The sequence below is a fragment of the Cariama cristata genome, unplaced genomic scaffold (genome assembly GCF_000690535.1).
Source record: "Cariama cristata isolate BGI_N322 unplaced genomic scaffold, ASM69053v1 scaffold10183, whole genome shotgun sequence".
Lineage (NCBI taxonomy): Eukaryota > Metazoa > Chordata > Aves > Cariamiformes > Cariamidae > Cariama > Cariama cristata.
Genome location: NW_009607814.1, coordinates 13,264 through 36,992, shown reverse-complemented (window position 1 = coordinate 36,992; position 23,729 = coordinate 13,264). Strand labels below are relative to the sequence as shown.

Here is a 23,729-nt window from a genome sequence, read left to right as displayed (position 1 = left end):
GAACAATTTCATTTCTTTCATTTGATTCCACCAGAAATTGTTACTTTTAGTCTTTCTGGTTTTTTAACATGACAATGTTTACTTTTAAAAATTTTAGATCGCACTCTTGGATTCTCCAACAGCTTTAAGTATGGAAGAAAAGCTTCAGCAGAATGAAGCAAGAGTGAGTTATAATTTCATAAAACAGTGGGAGTTTTTTTTGTTGTTTTCTTTTTGTTTGTGTGTGGTGGGTTTGTTTTTTTTTTTTAAGCACCAAGACAATGCTGTTTGGGAGAAAATTTAGTTGTATATCAAAAAAATATCCTGAAACCTACCAACACTCTTGTATCCAGACCCTTCCCATTCCTTTTCTTTTGTTTAAAAACTGTATGTGAACTTGTAGTTCTGTTACCCTACATTAATCGGGTAACATTATAACGAAGTGTATCTTTGATATTTATATAACAGTTCTATTTAATGAAAATATTTGTTCTCAGGCCAGCTTGCCTTACTAAAACCGTATATTTGTAAATAGAATAGAGAGGGAAAAGCCACTAAATCAGAGTAATCAGTAACCAGTAATCACAGTAACAAAGCATTGAGTATGTAGAAAATACAGTAAAAGATTTATGGGGAAAATGGTCAACTCTTTCATGTTCTCAAGTAATCAGTAACTTGTGTGGTGGTTTTTCAGAAAATTTCAGTCTTGAAATCTGGTATGTACAAATATGTTCAGTGCCTATTTAGCTGTCTTTTTTGGGGAGAGTCTAAGATCTAGGCGTACTTCATAGTGTGCCTCACACCAACTTGTTTTAATAATCCAACCCAATGTAGAGGCTGGGATGTCTGGAAAATTTCCCAGACAGTTTAGATGTACTCATAGGGTCCAAAAGAACATAGATATAATGGTACTCTTATTTCTCTAATTTGCAATCTTTCATTCTTTATTCAGTCATTCTATGTTAATTCTTTTCTATATACTCGCCTGCTTTTAAAGCTATTGCAAGCCATTTTAAAAAATAGTATTACACAGACTTTGGAAGAGAATAGAGGAAAGTATTTGGAATCATTCAGCTGCATGACAGCAAATAGTTCTGAATATTGTCAACAAGATGCCAATCAAATGTAGATATGATACCTTTAAAAAATAGGGACTTCTTAGCCGGTTTAAATTGTAAGGTTTACCCTGGTGCTGCTTAGACCTTTACAATTACAGAATGAATGCATTGCTTTGAGAATCCTGTTTTGACCTAAGTAATTAGTATGATATCTGTCTGTGCTTTTCAGGATTCTCATTGGTACTACCAATTTTAAAGACATGTTGAAATACATTTCAGTGAAATGATACCTTAAAAATAAACTTCATGACAAAAATGAATGAAATACGTGTATTAGTATGAACCATAGCTGCGAAGTAGACTCCAGGCTTCTCCGTAAGCCAAGTTTCTGCTAGGAATGCATTGTACGACTCTGTAGTATAGGCAGGAATCCTTACTGTGTCGTATTCAATAATTAAAGTAGGACCTGCAGGACCAAAGTATGAGCCTTCAGTTGCAAATTATTTTTTTTCATATTCATACCAGGTTTTAAAAAGGTTTTTAGCTGAATCAGAGATGAATGATAATACTGTTAGTATGTGTAGTATGCTTTTATTTTTATGCACAAATGAAAAGCTTTTATGTAAGAGTAGCTGAGTAATATGAACTGCTGACTATATGCTAATTACAGTATGTTATTCACGCTCTGACAGTAATCGTTGCTTGTCCTGCCCAGAAATGTTGGCCCCTCTGTGTGGGGAGTGTGTCAAGCGTATTTTATTATCTTTTGCCAACCTCATTAGAAGGTTATATGATTACTATTCATGATAATTGCAATAGGCATAATTACTGAAAACTCTTAGTAGATATTGCAGTGGTTATAGTTTTTTTTAATAATTGAATGAGTGCAATAATTAATTTGTTTATACAGATCTAAAGACTTTATCACCATGTTTAAGTTATCTGACAAATATATGGTGGCTTTCTGTAATGAGTTGATTTGTCCTTATATAAGAACAATTTTTGAGTTATTTCTGAGACATAAAAATTTTTCTGGTATGGTGAATAGACTTATGGTAGACCTTCTTCATGTTTTTCTTTAATCTTTTCAATTATTCTTTTGTTTTAACATTCCAATTAGCAGCACTAGGAATGATAATAATGCATTGAAAAGGGTGCTTTGTTGAAATCTTGAGATACAGGTAGAGATGAGAGAAGTTTCTTTAGTTCTTATTGATTAATTTACATCTGATCTGCAAAGACAACTAGGAAAGTAGGCTGCAGGTGGCAAATGTGGAGATATTTGGAGGAGCTGTATTGAAGACCTTTATTTATTTATTTTTTTTTTTCCCCTTCAGTGGCTGTATATGTAAAGTAATGAAGGGACATAGCTGTACCTAAATGATTTTGTGCTTCTGGTTCTGTATGCAATGCTCTCCCTGTCTGTAATGCCTTTGCAGGCAGCTTCTCACTTCTGTGCTGATTTCAACTAAGTGTGTGATTGCCAAGTTGCAGCAAACTTTGCTCCGATTCTATCCTGAAGGCTGTCTGTCTGCTTCTTCCTCTGCATGCTGTCCTCTGGAGGGTTTTTAGCCTGAACATGCCTGCCTGTCCTGTAGGAAAGGAGCTGTTGTCTTGTTACAGCTAAGGGATCAATCTGTGGCAGTAGTCGTTGTCGGACTGATGAAACACTTTATGGAATTATTCCATTTCTTTGAAAATGCCTGCTATTATTTGAAGTGACTATCCTTGTCCCTTGTTTCATTTTATACTATAAAGAAGAATTTTGTCATTTTCCTTTTTGAGAGAGATACCGTAGGTATGGCCACTTATTGTAGGAGCAGCAGTGCTCTTCTAAACTTTCAAGTATTAAACTTCACAAAGAATTGCATAAATATTTAGTGCATCTCTTGAATGCATTATCAAGGACCTTAGAAGAGCTGTGATTTTTTTCCAGTATTTGTTTTCTTTTATAGGTACAAGAACTGACGAAAGAGTGGACAAACAAGTGGAATGAAACTCAAGATATTCTGAAAGTAAGACAAATAAATTTCCAACTTGGCATTTGAACTAGCCTTAGCATTTTTCCTTAAAAAAAAAAGTTCCTGTTTAAGTCACCTTCATTGGCTTTTTTAATAACACAAAATTTTCTCAGTCTTGTTTTACCTTATTCCAAATAATTAGTTTTTGAGGGCTTTTAAGAGTAAATATTCAGGCGTAGTGGTATTTTTGAATAAGATTTTAAATAATATTAATAAAAGTTAGCACAGCTCTTTCTTTTCTTCACCATAGTGACCTCACAACATAAGTTGGCCTGTGTTGTGCTCTTTCTATGACTCCAGACTGCTTCTGGAGCAGTTAAATCCACACAGTGCTCTCTTGCGCTTTGTGGATGTGGTATAGATCCAAGAGGGCAACTTGGCGATTTTCATACTGTGTTTTGTACATGATGTAGACTGAAACTTTTGCGTTCTCTGCATGTTTCTTTCTTGCCGTCCAGTAGTACGGGTAAGATTTTATATTGGCGTTTGGCTTGTGATTAAGATGATAGTCTGAGGTGATATTTTAATAGGCCACTTTATGATTCCATAGATGCATATAAGCACGCATGTGTACACACACACATAGGAATAATTCCCACAATGTCTTTTCCATAATGTAGACTAACATTTTTTTGCCCAATGTTTTAAGTATTCTGTTAAATAAAAGATGTTGAAAACAAAGCTTAAGCTTTCATGACTTGCTGTATATGCTGAGCATAAACTTGTTTGGAGTGCAATTGAAGCAAGCATTTAGAAGTAACTTTTTAATTCTCTTTAGCAGTGATCTGAAACTTTATTTTTGTAGTTGTTTTTTTTGCTGTGTATCACTTTGATTCCTTTTTTTTTTTTTTAAAATTCACCACCATGTCTTTTATCTGACTTCCAAATAAGTTGAATGGCTCCATGCTTAAAAATAAAAAAAAGAAAGCAAGCACAAATAACATAGAGAACAGAGCAGCGTTGCTAGCTGTTTAGCAGATGGTGTGACAGAATGGGCTGTTTAATGTCTGTCTAGGTACTGAATTGGGAATTAACCATTTGCATATTCCTCAGAGATGTTTGGGGTCCAATTTTACATTATTTCTGTGTTACTTTGTTACTTTGAAGCATCTATCCTTACATAGAACTTTATTAATCCTTTCTTTGCTCGCATCTGGATCGGGGAGTTCACTGTCACACGGAGAATTTGTGAAGTTTGGTCAATTGTGAAAGTGAACATAATATATCATATGGGAAATTTTTAAAGATTTATGTTGGAAATGCACTGATTTTTGCTCAGAAGTTACAGAATTGTTGGCGGTATTAACAATTCATATAAAGAAGGGAAAGCTGCATTTGCTAAGTAGCTGAATATAAAGGACTTAAACGCAGAAGCTGTAATTCTACTTTTCTAGTATTGAGCTTTTGTTAGTTTAATTCATACGGCTTCTGTATTTTGCACTTTTATATGCTGATATTTGAGTACATAAACATATCTGATATTTCACTTTTGGGTTAAAGGCAGTTGATAAAACTTTCTTGGCCCTGAAAAAAACTGAAAATCTGCAAAAGATTTCTTGGTTGTGCTGTTTGATTTTACACAGTTTTATTGAAGCTATCCGTATTTTTATTCACTTCTTGTTTAATGATTCCTGAAATCACGGCCGTACAAGTGGAAAAGGGCTTTTTGGAAGTTTGCCAGGCTGAGTCGCTGGAAAGCAGATTTTAAACTATAGAGAGCAGTGGTGTTTTTTGTAATGGACTCCCTATATGTTCCTTGGCTTTTTTGTTTTGTTATTGATGTACCCCCTCCTGCACACAGACACTGTACGCTTCGTTCGTTTGTAAACCCAGAATGTCCTGGCACCTTTGAAAAATGAGACCGTTTTCGTGTGTCCACCTCACTGCAGTCACAACTGCAACTTTTTCCATGCCATAATTCAGTAACTTTCAGGACGTTCTTCGTTAAGGTACTTGGAACTCCACAGCTGTATTTGTGTTTAAAGCCTGCTTCCCCTTGCCTCCCCCTGGGCTTGCAGTCCTGAGGTAGTTGGTGCCTTTCAGTCCCTGCCCTGCAGCAGGCTTGGAGAATTAAAAACCTTTTGCTTTCCAGTCCCTAACAACTTTTGCTCCAAATTTTCTAGGCAGTTGATTTTGAAAATTCATGTAAACAGCTACCTATTACCTGCCAGATAGAAGTGCACTTGCTAGTAGCTGAATGGGATTTCCTACTCTATTATCTGTAGTTATGCTTTTTCATACTAAGTTCTAAATATTAGAGTTCACATAGTTTTGAATTGTTCTTGCAGGCTGATGGGAAAATCTGTTAATATTTAAATCCGAAATAATTGAAAGGATTTTGCATAAGGCTTCTGAAATGCAGGAAGCCAAATTCATAGGGCTTGCTGGTGTCTTCTACTAGATCAACAGATATTGCTGGAAAAAGTTACCTAGCTTTTACCGAATACAGTGCTTTCATCAGGCCTGACAAAGAAGTGATGCATACTGTTTTGCAGGGAAGATGTTCCTCAGACTTGTTCACCCTTGCCAGTTATTGTGAACATTGTGAACCAGCAACATCTAAATGGTACCTTGAAAATAGTTCATAGAGAATGGAAAATACTATCCAGCTAGAAAATACCGAGGAAGAGAGAATAATACCATGTGAAGGCAGGGTTTTGATGAAAAGTATTTGGCAGCTTAAAATTCAATTATTTCAGTCGGCACAGTGCCATGTGTGCAGCTGCCATGTACATCCCAGTATCCTTCCTTATTTCTGCTGGTAGCTTTCATCCCCTTTGACGTTTGTCTCGATGTAGTTCACCCGAAGTTACGGTTTTCCATCACGGTGTGCATCTTTAGACTGAGTGTATTGAACTATCCGATCTGTAAATGTTGTCAGTTCTGGATTTGGTGCAGAGTCTGTATGGCTGAACGCCGTTGTCAGCTGTGAAGATCTGGTATAATCTTTCAGATATGCTGCTGTCAGATTGGACATATCTTGGACTGGTGATGGTAGCATTGATAGCATGCCCTCTTTCTTTCATGCTTTTGGAAGAAGCCCTTTTGCAGGGCATCTGTCTGGGTTCTCTGGAGTCTGAATTACTGTCAGCTCACACCTAAAGCCTAAAGCCTTCTGCTTTCCTTATGCAAAGATTAGGACACTGCATACATTGGGGTTTAAAATTTGTGCTGACTCCGTATGAAGTATTCTTTATTGCGCAGCCCTTGTTAATCTGTCTGAAGTGACAAGCACTGTTTCCAGTGGTGATGTTTGTTTTCATCCTTGACCTCTTCACTATGATATGACATGACACTCTAACCTTACAAACCTAGTGTACAGTCTGTCCCCTGTCCCTCACTTTAATCAAAAGGAGGATATCTTAATGCTTAATAAACTTAATAAGTATGTGGAATGGTGCTTCAGCGTTGGGTAAAATACTAAATAGAAAACCAAAGCGATAGTGTTTGATTTGAAGCCAATAGACTTTGGGTTATTTCCTCAAATGTCACCAGCTGTCAAAAGAATTGCACTTTACAAAACAGCACTGCTTTACATTGCTTCTCTATCTTCGGGTGCCTTGCAACCTCAGCACTTACTTAACTCTAGGATTTTGCTTTCATCGTGCTCTCATTGAATCTTTCTATGGCTTTCTCCCCCCCTCGCCTTCCGTTAATGTTCTTCCATACACATCTCCAAAAAGAAGAGGAGGAGGGAAGAAAAACTGTTTGCTCTTCTACTTAGTTTAATCCTTTCTGTATTGTTCTGTTAAAGATCAGTCCTGGGGTCTGTAATTTCTTTGGATGCTTTCTAAGATGGTAGGGTAACCTATCTAACTTCTGATTTTTCTCTTTCTTTGAGGCTTTAATTGGTACAAACTTCTTTTGATGTGGCTGCTATATTTGACTGCATGTGTTGTCATTCTCCTAGAGATCTTTTTTCTTTTACTGGCATCTTATTTTTGCCATCTTTTGTGCATGTTCCAATTTCTCTCTCTAACCTTTAGCAACCTTTATATTAATCTTTTTAAAATGTATGCCCCTTTATATAATTCTCTGCTTTTTTTTCTTCTGAACTTTCTTTTAAATTTCTTCTCCCCTGTACTGTTTGTATAGAAATTGGTTTGGCTTTTAGCTTTTGCCTTTTTGATATATATCGTTTGTACCTAGCGTCAAGGTATTTAGAGGCCTTTTTTTTTTTTTTTTTTTAGTTTTAAGCAGATTTAGAGTTATCTTTTATTTCATTATCCTGTTGTTTGATTCTAATCATGTCATTAAAGCTCAGCTGATGTCAAAGGATGCAGAGAGGTCTGTCTTCACAGAGTCTATTGAAGGACAGGGTCTTTTTTGTGTGTATGTGTGTCTAATTCTCATGATCAATAGTTGAACTAGTAACTGCTTCAACTGGCTTTGTCCTGTTGGATTTAGTGACACAGCTTCACTTTCATCAATAATACTAATTCTGCTGCTGCACTTTACCACATGTAGTGTAAATATGTTATTGAACACTGTTTATTTGATCTTTTTCTTTTTTGTGCCCTGTGATTGAGCACTGGTTAATAGTGCATTTTTATGCCTTAACAATGATTGTTGCTACCTGAGGAAGAAAACTTGTATGTCTATCTCCAAGCATTAACATCTATAACTTTTTTTTTAATATCCTGCCTCTTTTTTAGGTAGATGAAATACTCCTAACTTGCCATGATGAATAAATACAGACTAATACCAAACAGTTATTTTGGTAGACATGTTCATCTAAACAGGGGAATTTTCTTTCTTTAGGAAACTTGGCTATACCTGGCAAAGACTCTAGGACACCAAAACTCAGAGTATTTGTGTTCATTTTTAGGAGGTGCTGATTAGAGTGGCAGAAGCTAATAGATTTTGATTTTAATCATTTCCTTTCCATGCTGGCTTGTACACCAAAGTGAACTCTGTCAGGAGCAGTTTGTTGTGTTCTGTATAAATGCTATATTAGTCTACATTTATTTGCATTTCCAGATAATTTTTAAACCACAGTTGCTCTGAATGGTATTGAAACACCATTAACTCGGTTCTTCTGCCAGTAAGGCTGGGCGTACATCACCATTTTCCTGGTTTGTACCTTTTTGTAACTTCGTATTAACCATGACTGGCTTGTCTCCTTCTCCTCTTCTCACTTGTTCTGTGTCCCACCCCAGTACCTTACCCTTCCATAAGCGTTTGTTTTCTTCATTCTGTCGTATCTTTGTTTTAACGACCTCAGTCCTCAGGTAAAGAGTGCTTTCAGTTAACGCCTGCTTCTTTCACATAAAATTATTGTGTCTACTAAATCCACTTTTTGATGGCTGTAGGGTAGAGAAGTTGTGCAAGCTCTTGGGCTCCTGAAGAACAAAACTGCAGCACTGATAGTCCGTTAACCATGGCATGCGCTTCTTGTCCAAAACCCAGTACTTGTGACACTTCCCCATTCAGTGCCTTTAGGAACCAACAAAATCTTCTGGGTTTTGTGCCTATTCCATAGTAAGATTACGAGTACATTAGGAATCTAATGCGTAATGTGGTTGTCCTGCATCACGAATGAATGGCTGGGTTGGTTGTTTATTTTTTTTTTTAAATTTAGAAATATGTGAATCGTATAAAATTACCTGATGAACAAAAAGTACATCTTGATATTTGTAATTATTTGTATCAACCTAATCATTTTACCGTTGGGCAATCTGGGTATGGAAAATTGCGTATTATGAAGTTTTTACAAAAAACGACAATATAGACTTTAATCCTGCCCTTAAAAAGTACGTGTGGCTTTTTAAGACTTCTGGACATGTGCCTTTGGAACACAGGTTCTCAAATGGTTGTATTGACAGGTTGAATGAAAAAAAGGGAGTTACAGGAATGGTGTGCATTTATATATAAAACGATGTATGCATGATGCTGTATTTAAACTGTTCATTTTCAGCTCTGGCATATGTGTTTATTTGTACGTTTGGCAGGAATAACACTTGTTTCTAGGTTTTTTTTCACATTTCGGTGAGTGAATCATTTTTGTAGAATTGTTGCTAGTTAGACATGTTGGTGTTGCATTTTGGTTAGAATGTTGTTGGCTGTTTTTGAAGCATATCTGTGTACTTTTAATGGGCGACTTAAATCTGTACTTTCATTTGAACAAATTTTATTTGTTATTTTATAATTTCTTCTGTTTCTTATCTGTATTAGGCAACACTCATTGCAAACTTCCAGTTTTTGTTTCCTTTCTACAGGCTGTATCTTCTGCTTGAATTTTTAAGATCGAGGTTTACAAATCACTACAAAATTAAAATAGGATTGCATATCTATGGAGCTGGCAGAAAGCATTGAAGTCAGATGTTATGCTGAATTTCTTTTCTTTTCTAAAAGTTGATAGTGTAAATAGAATAACAACTCTCTTCCTAGGGATGTTTGCTTTCTCAGCAACTGTTTGCCCTCCAACAATTATGTAATATATGTACATTTATCAAACTGAATTTGTATGGAAAGGAAAAATGCACATTTGCATTAAATAGTCTCTTATTAACATATTATGCTTAATAGGATTCCCTTCAGCTGGCTTGTGAATGTTGTGCGGATGACAAGATACTAAGAAAGTTTTAAAAGGGCTGATGCTAATCTTGTTTATCTGTCAGAAATCACACAATAAATAGCTTCTTTTTCTCTGGAAACCTGTTTAAATGTCTTCTTGGTTTCTTGCACTAGATGTCACTGCAGATACAAAAATCAGGTTCTTCTGCATGCTTAATTCAGATTTAAATCGGATATTTTAAGGCAAAATGATTTGCAAGATCTTGACTTTCATTGCTCTTCGACTCTACTGAAATAAGTTTATGAAAATGCCAAAACATTGGTTTAGGAGTAAGTCCTGAAGAACTTGAGTAACTGTTTTGACAGAAGTGCTTCTGAACAACAATTCACACTTGGGCTGCACTGTAAAGTGATTATGTACATTCAAAATTATTGCAATTATTTGTCAGTACACTTTTCAACTCTCTTTTTCAAATGGCTGTATATCTAGAATGTTTGACAAATTACTTTTAGCTAAAGCCTTTAAAACGTATTTATTTTCTCAAGTTTGTTGTAGTTCTGATATTTTAGGGATATAAAAGAACAGTTTCTGGGAGAGGAAGTATCTTTTATTGGATCAAGTAATATAGTTGAGAAAGCAAACTGGCTTTTGGTCATCCAGATCTTTCAACAGGCCACTTGTGCTATTTGCTTTCCCCTTTAATGGGTCTTGCAGTTGAAAAGCCAGAGGCAATGATATGCAGCTTCTATTTATAACAGTTTCTTTTAACATTTTTCTCTTCATTAATCACTTCTGTAGATTTTTATAGCTGAATTTCAGTACATTAAAATTTAAAAACTTCATTGGGTTTTTTCCATCTTTTTTTGAGAATGTTGTCTGACAGCAGGGCAATGTTTACTGTTCTCAGTCCTTGTACAGTATTTACCCACAACTGCTACCTCCTAAGAGATCACAAGTAGTATCTAGTTTAGGTCTCGATTTTATTAGAGTTTGTGTTCTTATACCTGGCCTTGTGCATTATTTATTTATTTCCCAAGTGTAGCAGTTACTGGCAGTGGTTGTAGTCCATAAAATCATCTGTTCTGGTCCGAAGATTTAAAGTTGGGATAAATTATCGTTACTAAATGTCACATAGCTTCCCTCCTCCAAAGCCTCTACAGATGGACATTTTTTTCCTTGGGGGTTGGTTCAGAATCAGGGACATGGAAATATAACATTAAATTCCCCCTGCCTTTTTTTTTTTTTTTTGTCATTAAGATAAAATGAATGTATTTACATCCCAGAATCTTTATGCTATTGGCCAGCACACAGATTTCTGGAACAGACGCCATTATTAAACGATGATTATTACTTTACCTGATCATCCCCCTTGCTTCAGTCTGGTAAGTATGCCTAGGTCAATGCAAACTGAGAAGAAAGAAAATATGGCAGAGAGAATTTTCTGTAAAAGCAGACAAACAGAAACTTCTTAAGGGGTTATATGGTTGTCCTGAGATACACATTGCTTTTTCTTCAGGAGAGCATCTCTCACTGCTCTTCACTCATCAATGATTTTTTGCAGTGCTTTGTCAACTCTCAGCATTGGCTTGCTGTTGTCAGAGGAAGAAAAAATACTGAATTGGGAACTGGTGCTACTGATCTACTGTAGCTCTTTTCCTAATAGAAACAGTATTGAAAGGGTCCCAGCCACCTGGGGAACGCTGAGTGCAGCAGTCAAAAGTAGATTTCAGAAGAAATAGTTGTCTGATTTCAAGCCTGTCTGCCACCTGCGTTCATCTTATTAAGAAACCTCCTTTCTCTCTTGCAGCCTCTTCAGCTGCTTGCGATGCGTCTGCGGTGGACTGACCGCTTTTAACTTTCACTTTCTGCTAGAAAGTTGCAATTAAGGATACCTAATGCTACTGGTTGTTTTTTATTTCAGTTTTAAACTATTTTCCCCACTTGCAACCACCTGGACCATCAGAGAAGCACGGTCGGGGGCCGCTGTTTCTGAGCTCACCAGCCATGGATTAAGGCAGGGTTGAATAGTTTGGTTGATCCAGGCTGTGCATTCCAAAAGAGGCCCTCCGGTTTCTAGGAATAACCATACTCCCAAGTATTTTGCTGCCATCCTCCTTACAACTGGGGCCCTGCATTTGTAGATTATCCAGGCCATACTTAGCTTTAATCCATCCCTAGGGCTTGTGGGCAGTTTTCAAAAGAGGGAGTCAGACAGAGTGAGTTGCTTTTGAAATCCTTTCTACAGCTCAGATGCCACTTGTTCAACAATTCCTCCTGGGCATGTGGTCTGCTTTTCTATTAATTTTCTTGTGGCAGGAAGGGGAGCTAAATTGAAAGCAGTGGAAGCTTCTGATTTAGCCTGTAGAAAAAAGAAGAAGAAATACACCCTGAAAGCTGTTTCTTCTAAAGGATCACCAGAGAAGTAGTGAGGAGAAAAGACACAATGAAAATTTCTCGTTGGACTTGGTTATGGGAGGGTAAAGAAGCATTCCAACATCAACATTTTAGATGAAAACCATGAATTTATCCTGAGCCCCTCACAAAGGGACTGTTTCTAATGGCAATGTGTATTGGATATAAAATACTAGAACCATTTTATTCTGCTGGGTTTTTTTTAGCAATATGCTCAGGAGTTTATTACTGCGTGATTCCGATAACTTTGAGTACATCGTACTGTTGTGCACCTGACAATGTCTTAATTGGCAACTGAGCATTGCCTTGATTCACACAGCCGTACGGCAGTAGAAGTGCTGCTGGAGTGATGTGCTTGTTCTTTGTTCTTCCCAACTACAGAGATGATGTTTTTAATGAATTCCGCTAAGAGTTGTCTTAAACATTGATATCAGCACAAATCTGCTGCTGTTGCAATCAGGCTGTGTTCCTGAACAAAGAAAAGGACAGGTCCAGTTTCTGACTGTCGAGTGTCTCTTCAGGTTTATTCACTCTGTACCTCAGTAGCTGGGCAGTGAGGGACAAGAACGTGCCGGCAGCCAAGCCTCCGCATCTTCCGCTGCAAAAGACTTTGCTATTGTGTTGCTACTCCTGAAGTCTGTTGGTTTTTTTTTTTTTCCTTGGTAGTTGCTGCTTACTAGTATGCATAGTCCTACTCCTTTCTTCAATTTCTTTCAATAGCGAGGGTTCCATGTTGGCCCTGAGGAAGGGACTAATAGATTTAAAGTAATCATTTACTTTAGAGTCAGCTCTACAGAAGTAGAAGTGAATTTATAGGTAAATAATAAACAAAACAGAACTCTAGGTAAGTTAAACACTTCTTAATTCTTCCATCCCCCGAGAAACACCCAAAGAATGAAATAGCTTTTAAAATGAATAAATGTGTTGGCTATGATACTAGTTTTTTTCCTCTACGATTCCGTGACTCATTCATCATCTGGCTTTAGCAACAGATGAGGTAGGAGTCCTGTAGATAATAGTCTAGTTCAGTGCATTCCCTTGATTCGTTCCCGGAGTACAGTCTATGGAATGAATTATTCACAGGTCCTGTAGAAAATATATGATCATGTAATTAAAGACTATATTGTAATGCATATGGGAGAAGAGGATGAATTAAGATAGCCTATTTCTTTCTCTTCCAGCCAGGCCCTTTCCCCCTTTTAGATACCAGCATGAAGAATACTGAGGGCAGAGTTGCTGTCTTTTAGCTGGAAGGTATAGTATCTCCTGCTAGGAAGGATCGCTAATGGCAATAAAAGCCTTGTTTTCTGCCCTGAATGTCAGCGCTGCAATATGTGGACTTACCTTTCCTTTGAGGCTAATGTATGCTCAGTGTGGTCACACATAGAAAGCTGTGAAGAGGTGAAGCCTGCTCCACTCGAGACACAGCAAAATGCTCTTGTGCCTCATTTTCTGAAATAGAAGAATAGTTTTCCCTTAAACCCAAGCTAGTGGGGGCAGAAACCAGCCTGCAGCAGATGCTCCAGCATGGAAAATGGCAGCTTTGATGGTTTAAGGTTTATAAGCCACTGGAAAATAGGATTTTACAGGCTAGTGTCCAGGAAGCTTGAGCAGCCAAACAGGCACCTCTGCTTACAATTAGCCAAATCCTGCAGTTCTATTCAGGGAATTTTTCTCAGATGTCAGTAGTAGTTCTGTCTGTACAAGGTCTAAAGTGTCAAGGAGCAGGCATTTCAACTTGTTAAGTTTGTCCTTGTGATTCCAGGAATGAAGGCCAGATTTCCTGAAAAATTACTTTGAATCTACCAAGGCTTCCACTGGAAATCCTTACAGCCCATTAAGTATGGTGGTGCTTTGGGGTGCTACTACAATAATGGGGTTTCTCTGTATTAATAGACAGCTGAATGTCAGCAGTGAGCACGTGGCAATCGGTTCTGAGGGAGAAAGAGAAACGATGAAAAATGGAAAAGGTAAGCTGACCTTATGAGACTAAGAACTGCTCGTGTAATTCCCTTATTCTTTAAGGGAATAGCATCATTAATTTTCCATCATTTTAGCTTCACTATCTTAGCAGTTGCTCATTTAGCAGTTCTGCATTCTGCATCTGCCTTTTTAATTGACGTTCATTTCAGAGAGCTCTTGGTGCCTGTGTGGGCTGCTGCTGGAGCACCTGCACTTTCACAGTAAGCCGTTCACAACAAAACGACAGTTTTCTGATCGTGGTTGCTGCAGACTCTTTAATGGCTTTTCTTGATTGATGAGGCTGATGTGGTCTAATGCTCTAGGAGACAGGGAAAAATCTGGTTAGGAAGTTTCTTCTCAGTTGTGGTTTTCTTTATGGCTTTGGATAGTAGAAGTTTCTTCCTCTCGGAAGACTAAAGTGTCTTAATTGTACTAAAATTTTTGTTTTAATTGGGCTGAAACTGACTCTGGTAGCCAGCAGGATGGTGTTCTTTCTTTGTCCCATTGACTAGAAGGAGAAGACATAGTAGGAATTTGTGCCTTATCTAACATACGTATGCATGAGGGAATCTATATCCCCTTTCATAATTGATTATCATATAAATAATTTATTGCTTATAAAGGAAGACCATGTTTTTAATTTTCAAAAGCATTTTATTGAAGTCTTAGGATAGTAGAAAACGTAGCTTTGGCATGTCTACAGATGATAAACATGCACCTCCTCACTGATGGTGTGTTCCATATTTTCTCCTCCCTTCCCCTTGCCTCCCAAATACCACCTACTACCTTTGTGGCTGGTGATTCAAAATTTATTTTGTTATTCCAGAAGCCATACCTGTGTGAAACTGAACATAGTAAAATATAGGAGAGTAATTTGATATGGTATATGCAGCTTTATAGAGGACAAAAAAAGCTTGTTTAACAGACACCCACTAAGAAGAGGAGCAGCTTCACTGATACAATACGGAACAAAACAGCTTTTCCTAGTTAATGTGTAGGCTGTCACTTTGAAATATTTGAGATTCCCATTAAAGTTGTTTTCTTGGAACAGATTTTTTTTTTACCCTGGCATTGTCTTGTCAATCACAATTAGACACAATCGAATTTCTTTCAGCTGCTGCTCAGTGTTTTGTCTTGGCTGATCTCTTTGTGATAAGTACTTTGTAAGGGAGCCAGCCTGCAGAGCAAGAAGGGTGTTCATGTAAGCAGTTCCCATCCAAAACGTAGCAAGCTAAATACTCAACTCTGCTTCTCCCTTCATCTTTTCAGGAATTACTGTTAGTAAGCCCAAACGAGATTTCACAATCTTTTGAAATCTTTTTTTCTCCTCTCCTACATCTTGTTCCTGTCATCCATACAGTAAATGTTTTCTCATCGTTTGCAGTGGAACTTCCTTGTTCCTCTTTTAGTTCTTTGAGTAATATTATGCTTTGAGAAATATTTTTACATTCTAAACCATCATATGAATGACTTTGCTAATGCTGGCATTTCTAATGCTTGCTGGCATACATTTCCAATATTTCCTAATATTGGCAGGCTGGCTATGTATATGCTAGTTGGAAAACTGTTGATGAAATGTCTGCCTGTCTTCCAGGAGGCAATGCAGCATTCAGAAATAAGGAGTGGGGGCTGTTCCATCGCTTCAGCGTGTAGTCTGGATAGTTTAACCCATCAATGCAAACGCGAAAAGCTCTGTGAACAACCTGTGTTGTTTCCAAATCATTTTTCTGACACAGTTATAGGTTTTTCCAGTGGGTCCATAGCAAGATTGTTTTATTATACACAATATTTTTTTCTGGTACACTTATATATTTTTCCCTCTGAGGATGTTATTGAGACGTATAGTATAGAGAATACTGAGCTCTGACAATCTAATGTAACTTAATATCCATCTCTTTCCACTCCAGTCTTCCCAGAAGGAAATAAAAAGTCTTGTCAGCAGTGACTGACTCATCCAATAGAGTCTTGTTAAAGAGAGTGCAGGTTCAGCTTTATTTGTTGGAGGGTAATGTGCTAGTGTTTCAAGTTTTTGCTCTTCTAGGTACTGAAACATCAGTTAGTGCTTCAAGGTAATTTAGGTGCCTCATTCCCATTTGTTTTCAGTTGGACTTGGTGTTATGAATACCTGAAAACCACAGGGTTTAGACAGAATGCTAGGGGGTAGTTAATTTTTAATTTTCCCCAGGACAGCTTCCTTCTGTGTGAAAGGAGTCTCATTGTTTTGCAGGAACTTTTTCAGCAAAAGACTGGCTATTTCGGGCAACTTCTGACCTAGTAATAGTTCATCCATGAATATCACTGTTTCTACATCTGGAATTTTTTACCCGTAGGTAGATCCAGAACACATAATTAAGACCAACTAATCCACAACAGACCGGTTAAGGACTTGTGCATCTTCAAAATGTCAACTTCTGTAGTGCTTTTTGTTAAATATTTACATTTAATTTATTTAAAAGTCTAATTTGCAGCATCTGGACAAACTGTTCCTGAAGGATTTGCTCTGAATGTGTTTCATTAAATTCTTGGATTTTCTGTATGGCACATTTCTATTAAAAAGTATCTTCCTGCTTGAGCACACCAAATCTTTGTTTGTCAGAGGTTGGACATTTATTTTTGATTTCAACTGTTTTTCATTTTCCCCTTGTGTTCTCATTTTGTAGCTGTGTTCACAAAGCATAAGGAAACAAATCTGGAGATGGGTTACATTTCCAAACGTAAAGAGCAATGTCTCAACTTCTTCTATTTTGTAGCAGTCCAAAGGTACTCAGACCTTAATTACGTGAAGAAGCAGTCTGATGCCATAAGAAGTGAAATTGGTTTATTGCCTGCCCTTAGACGCTTCTTCACTATCCTCCTTCGTTTCTATTCCCGAACTCAGGCTATGGTATCAGACTTCTGATTTCAATTGGATAGTGGCATGGTCAGCACGAGGGTTTGATGAGGCGATGGTAGGCCAAGAAGGGTGCTGGCATGACTCAAGAAAATACCGTATGTGAATCTTCAGAAAAGCAATGACTCGTCTCTCCTGTTTTTTCAGTTGGATGTGGCATGTTTGTTTTGAAGAAGAATTTCTGCTCAACAATTCAAAATCCCATACACTAGTCATTGTGGGAATCTTGATTGCTCTAAGGAACAAGATAAGCTGTCCAGAAGCTTTTAAAAAAAATCAGATTACCTAATTGTGGATTATGTTTTGCATGAAGGAATGACATGTCCTTAGTTGTTCTTGGTTTTGTTTTCCAGTGGGATCCACCTGTCATTAGTGCTTCTGCAGCTTCTGTGGTGACAGCTTTTTAATGGGAACTCTGAGAAAAACAGAGTTTGGAATATTGATACAGCCATTGCTCTGCAATATTCATGTATTTACTGATTACATGCTGCAGGGTCACTCTGAATTTTGCGGAAAACAATAAATCTTGTACTTGGGCAGAGTTACTGTCACATAACCAACAATTATCTGCATTAAAGAAGAGGAGCATATAGTTTCAGTTTTCTGGTGTTCATTTGAGTTGTTAATTAGCCCCTGTAGGAAAGCACAGATCCATTTGTCTTTTTGGTTACGTATACCAACTTACTTAATGTTTGCAAGGCAAGTTTTTTCCATTGAGGAAAGCAACTGATAATGTGGCAAATGTAAAGTCACAGTTTTGGGCAGCTGAAATGTAGATGTTTAAAATGCAGGGGGATTACTGTAATTCAGCTGAGCCACTTATCTCTATTTACAGTCTTTAATTACGTGATCACATCGTGGTCTCTTATTATTTCTCTCTCTGGTTTCAGTCAATGGAGAGATGGCTGCAAAATCCAACACGGAGTTTTGAGATGTGGAGGGAAGGACGCCATGGTCTGATGGACCTTGACTGGTTTCAGAGTTAGGGTTATATATAGGGAGCATAACAGAAAGGCAAAGGAGGGTTTTGAGGTTAAAGATTCCTTTAACCCAGGGAAATTGTATTTTACTGTATCCCTAACCCAGGGAAATCTGAGAGGGTTTCATCCTGAGGAATTTTCTTTTGGCCGTTTTCCTTTAAAATTGGTGGTCTCTTAAGACCTAAATTGATTAGCTGAATTTAAGACACTCATTAAGACACTTAATTGAAATATGCCTGGGAGAGAATTTGGTTATATTTGGTTTTATGTTTAAATCTCTGTAGTTTTGTCCGAGTATAAGCTCCTTTAGATAGGAAATTAAAAGTTTTCTCAATTTTTAAAATAACATATTTACATGTTTAATGCCATAGATTGCTTTTGGTAAAGCAGTATCGGAAGTTTGTCCTGAACTCCACAAGTAGTATTCAGAGTCATAAGCTTTTGCTTACCAGTGATCTTTTTGGTCTTAATCCACCTGTCAACTGGTTTTCATTAAGAAAGGACATTGTACATGTTAAATTCAAGCTAACTTCAATGTCACATAGTCCTAATTGGCAACATTTTTAGAAGATATTTTTGATGTGCTCCTCACAGTTTGTTAATGAAGCATTTAAATGAATATTTCAAACACCTAGTCTGCTTTTTATTGAAATAGTTAAAATCAGACCCATTATGACATCTTATTTAACTTCTGAAATTATGGAACTCTTAGTATGTTGGCTGCCTCAAAGGCTTAGGATTAAAAGAGTGGATGTGCCCTCCATCTGTTGTGGTTGGTGATACTTACTTGCCAGTCATTATAAGTCATTGAAAAGTGCTACATTGTACTCTGTATCAGTGCATTAATCTTTTATTTTGAGTTCATTTACGTAGTGGGATGAATTACCTCTGCTAGATCTGTATTTTCGAGGTGCAGTAGTACCTGTCAGGAGTCGCTGAGAATTTAGGTGGGAGGCAAGGCTGCCATGATATGCAGCATTTGTGCATCAATGTTTTCAGTAAGGGTATAAAAATAATGGAAAGCTTTGCCATGGGAGAAGAAAGCTTTGCCTCATTTCTTACAGTATGTAAATATAACAAATGTCATACTTCCTTTGGTAGACATGACTTTCTCTTTAAAATATTTTGTATTAACTGGCAAAAAGTAGTCCCCTGGAGGGTTTTCTGAGAATGCAAGAAAGATGACAGCTATCCAAGTCAGGGTTCAGATCAGTCAGCAAAATGCAAAGATCAGGGATTGCTTCTTGAGGTTTGGGTAGATCGCTTTGCATTTTCTCCCTAAAGATTCATCAGGTTTGTATCTTTAAAGGAAGTGTTATTTTCTGTTAGTAGTTGGCAAAGCTATGCGAATTTACTCTCATTGGCTAAATGGGCCCTAAATTTAAAAAATACTCAAATCTTGCAAAACTGCAATCTGCCAAGAATGCCATAATAGGTGGTGGTTTAGATTACATACAGTGCAAGAGATTTCTCCCTTCCAATTTTTTTTCCATTCAGTTTTAGTTGAACTTGTCACAAATGTGACGGGAACTTTACCCTTCAGTCAATATGTGGAATGTCTGTCTTGCCTATGAAGTACGATTTAAGTATTCTTTTTTTTAAATTAGATATGATATTTCTTTTGGCCTTGTTGTTAGGGACTGATGCCAGATTATAGATTTCTCAGTATAGATTGTTTTTATTTAATTCAATTTTAAAGGACACTTCCCTTTGTATCAAATATTACCTGTTTCTTGTGACTATATTTTGGGAATTATACTCTTGTCACCTTGCTCTTTCCTCTTATTTTGTGTGTGTTTATCCTCTTTGTTTGATGTTCTTTTTTTTTTGTTTGATATTCTTTGTTTGTTTGTTCTATGGGTGCTTTGATCTTGTTTGGCATCTATACATGCGATTCATTATTGTTTCGAATTAAAATTGATGTCCTTCTATTACAATTATGGTTCAAGCATTTGGCATCCCCTTATGCTGGCCTTTAAAACAGTGAAGTTACTGTATTGGACTATTGCAAATTACAATGACTTGTTCATTTTTATTTCATTGTTAAAATTCTGAAATTTACTGTAGTTTCATTAAATGCAATTAAAGGGCACGGGCATTTCCTGTGGCTCTTCTCCTGGTTTTTGGTTGTTGTACTGTAAATGCTGGAATTTAGAGAATTCAAGTCAATTGATTATATACTATGTATATGTATACAGCTTTTATGTATATTTATATGTACATATATGTATTTTGTATACTGTTAATAATAGAATTTGAGTTTGGTTTTAGATAGGGTTTATTTCACTGAAATTTGAATTAAGGGAAGATGTGTATAGTTGCTAAGTTTCCCCAGCTGAGTTTACCAGCTTTACAAAAGAAAAGTATCAACAATCCTAGTCACTCCATGACGTACAACCAATTGCTAATGCTGTTTGTGCCAGCTTAAAGCACCAATTGTTTTATGCTTTGGGTACACAAAATCAAACTGATAGTTTTTAAAGGGCACTTTATTCTGTCTTTTTGTAGCATCCTCAAATGTTTGCCATGAGATCAAAGCGAATATATTTTTTGTGATTTCTGACCTTTTAATAGTCCTCTAATTTGCATTAAAAACTTCACATAAGTGACAACTCGTATTTGCTGTCACTGACCTAGTAAAACCTAGCACATTATTTCTGGGGAAAAAAGTAAGGTGATTATACCTTCGTCAATTACCAGAAAAGTCATTATATACTCTGTTCTCAAAATGAAATGAAAGAAAAATACCCTGCTAAAATGCTACCTAGTGGAACTAAACATTTAAAACTAAATGCAAATGTTAAATTCAGAACTGCTGCTCTGACCTACATTCATTATGCTGAAGTAAATTGTGGAGGGACTCATAACCTTGACTGATGTTGGCTTCTGAATGGCTTATATTTGCCTGACTAGTGAGGAGACTTTAATTTTAAGGAATACTTTTCTTGTGAAGACTTCTTTAAAATGGTATACTTATTTCTGCCACGTGTCTTTCAAAAATTGGAACAATCGTAACTACTTTCTTCCCTGTAAATCTGTTGTGTTTTTAAGCAGTCATTTCCTGTTTAATTAACATTTTCAATGTTGCCTGTAGTTTGTGATTGTTTCTAGATCTAACTGGTCCTGGTTTGTCTGCTCAGTGTGTGGTGGATCTGGTTCTGTCCATCAGTGATCCCTGCTAGAAACAGCTGTAGGACTGGTGCTCATCTCTGTGGATGTCGGTAAAGCATTTGACCTTGGGACACAGAGGAAACTATTTCCTTATTTAGGTAGTGTGGAGATTAGAATTGAAATAAAATAAAAATGGTTATACAGAGGATGTGATGGAAGCGGTGGTATTGGGAGGGGAGGGAAATTGGTAGTAGTGGGTTTGTTTTTTTTTTTTCAGAGGTGGTGTTGAAGTTCGTTTTTGGGCTTGATCGTGCTTAATAATTTCTTGTGATGTGTTAACTGGTAATGTTTGCTGATACTAAAGCTGGAAGGCATAATTTGTCTAGCGGAGTGTCTCACAGAGGATGAGATGACTCTAAGGATTCAAATAACAGAAAGGTGATTGGTGGTAAATAGTTTGCAGTGCAAAAGCATTGGGACTAATAAAAACTTAATACACCATGGAAGGAGAGGAGAATGACATGAGATGTTACTGTCATCAGGTAGTATGCCCGCATGAAAGACAATTGAATCTTGGAAGGATCAGGTAGATGTTGTGTGCAGCGAGTGGAAAATAGGGGTACCATTTTAAATGGTGCTGGCAAAATTGCATATACGCTGGGAACAGGGCGCATAGGTCATCAAGGTCAAGAAAGATGACCTTGAGAGGGGTTGTGTTAAACACCAAGGTATAGCGAGCCCAGTCCTATGAAAGGAGATGCTTGGAGTTGGGACTGGTATAACCACAGTAAGGAGAGTGAATACGACTGCTGTCAGTAACTGTGTCAATGAATAACTGCTGGAGAAGGAAAATAATTATTTCAGCTGAATGTCAATAGTGATGCAGAATACACGAGTGTGAACTGACTGTTAGTAAGTTCTGACCAAATATTTGAAAACAATTTACATTATATAACAGATGAGAGCCTGAGTGTAATCGATGAAGTGACTTATTATGGTATTTGGGAACTGCACTTGGTAAACAGGGGAGGTCACTTTCAGTTCTTTCTTCTCAGGTAGGAGAAACATTGCTGACATTTTAAGCAGAGGTAAAATTCCTGAAATTTTGCTTAAATTACAGAACTAATCAAGTAAACTTTCTGGTGTTTTGTAGGGCTTACTGGCAACTGTACTAAATTTTTAGTGCTTGCATCTTAATATTGTGAGTGCAACTTCAATAGTTGGCTGTGTCTTCTTTATAAATATGACGATTAGCATGCAATGCAGTTGAAAATTCAGAGTAGTCCATCTGTTTATGTAGCACTTTTCTTTCAGAAGAATTATATGTAGAATTATTCAGATAATTTCTATAAATAAAACCAGAAATCTGTCTGCAGTGTATTCCTCTTAAATCCTGCTCTTTTTAATCCATTAAAAACCTCTCCAAACATTAGGACTGTACCACCCAAATAATGGGAATAGGCTTTGAGTGGAAATTAGCAGTTAGAAAGTTTGTATTTAGAAGGGAAAAGAAATAATGTAGAGATGGAACTGGGCCGTGGTCTACAGCTGTTTTGTACAAGGGTGGTGATCTTCCTGCATAGTTGAGTTTACAAGCCTGGCTTTTGGCAGAGCTCGTATGTAGACTTTTGAGTTGGTAACAAGTTGCTGTTTTGCAGGCATTTGCTCAAACGTCAAAGAACACACAATAGAAATGCTTTGTGGGTTTTGCATCAGACGTAAGGCTTTAGCAATTACACGAGTCATGCAGGATTGCGTGCAAGTTGTAGCCCAAGACCAAAGTTAGAGAGGCATTTTCATGAAGGACAGTTACTGTTTACCAGTGCCATAGGGAATTTAATACACTTGCAAACAACATTTTTAAAACTTACATAAGAAGGGAAATGCATGCTGGAGGATCGTCTGTGTTATCTAAGTAGGCAAAATGTTTCCCTGTTTAAAAAGAAAAAGAAGGGGAGGAAACATGATAATAAACAGCATTTTTTAATTTGCACTGAAAGCTTTCGTATTTCACAAGAGTATTTGATTAGTGTAGATAAATGCATAAATGTTCCACTATATGGGGGTTGATATAGGAATAATAAGAGCATCACATATCCCAATGACATACCTGGAAAAATTTGTAACCCTGAAGATAAATTAGACTTCTGTGGAATGCACGGATGATGCATACAATAGTAAGATAACACTCTGTTGATCTGAGTTCCTGATTATTGGATAATTTAGTTAGGGTGTCATTGTATCAGAAAAGCAGTAAATGTGAATGAGAAATGTTTTCTTATGTTGATGTTTATGCATAGTATCTAAAGAACTCATTGCTATAAGAATTTTTTTGAAGTAGAAAATTAGCAGGAGTCAGAAGAGACTGAGAATTTATATCGATAACACAAATTTCTAAGGTCTAATTACTGATAATATACATTAAGACACTAGGATATCTGGTTTTAAATCAAACTTCAAACATTCTTGTCCTTTCTGCCCTTGTTAAAGAAAAATTATACTGGCTCAGATTAAATACACCCATATGTGAAGTAGGATTTATTCAACATTACTGGATTTTGGAATATGAAACAGGGCAAGCAGATAGCAATCTTCCCCTAAAAACTTCCCATGCTTTCTGTGTCTCCGGTTCTTGGAGTTATGGAACCACAGGCGGTGGGTACCCAGTGCTTTTGTCCACGAGTACCTCCGTTCCTTTTCTCACTATTTCTGCAATTCATTTCGTGCATCTATATAAATTATTGATGTCTGCTGTGTCCTTCAGTTTAACAAGAGGTTGCTTTTTGGTTTTGAAGTCCT

General features: G+C 37.0%; 1 protein-coding gene across 1 annotated transcript in view; it reads left to right on the top strand.

The window, feature by feature from the left end:
* LOC104159073 (kinesin-like protein KIF16B) overlaps positions 1–23,729 on the top strand; it is a gene marked incomplete at its 3' end in the record, with an annotated part of 53,118 nt that overhangs the window by 19,379 nt on the left and 10,010 nt on the right. The window contains exons 10-11 of the mRNA XM_009696885.1: positions 98–163; positions 2,993–3,052. Coding sequence (XP_009695187.1) covers positions 98–163; positions 2,993–3,052 — 126 coding nt within the window. The remainder of the gene's footprint in view (positions 1–97; positions 164–2,992; positions 3,053–23,729) is intronic.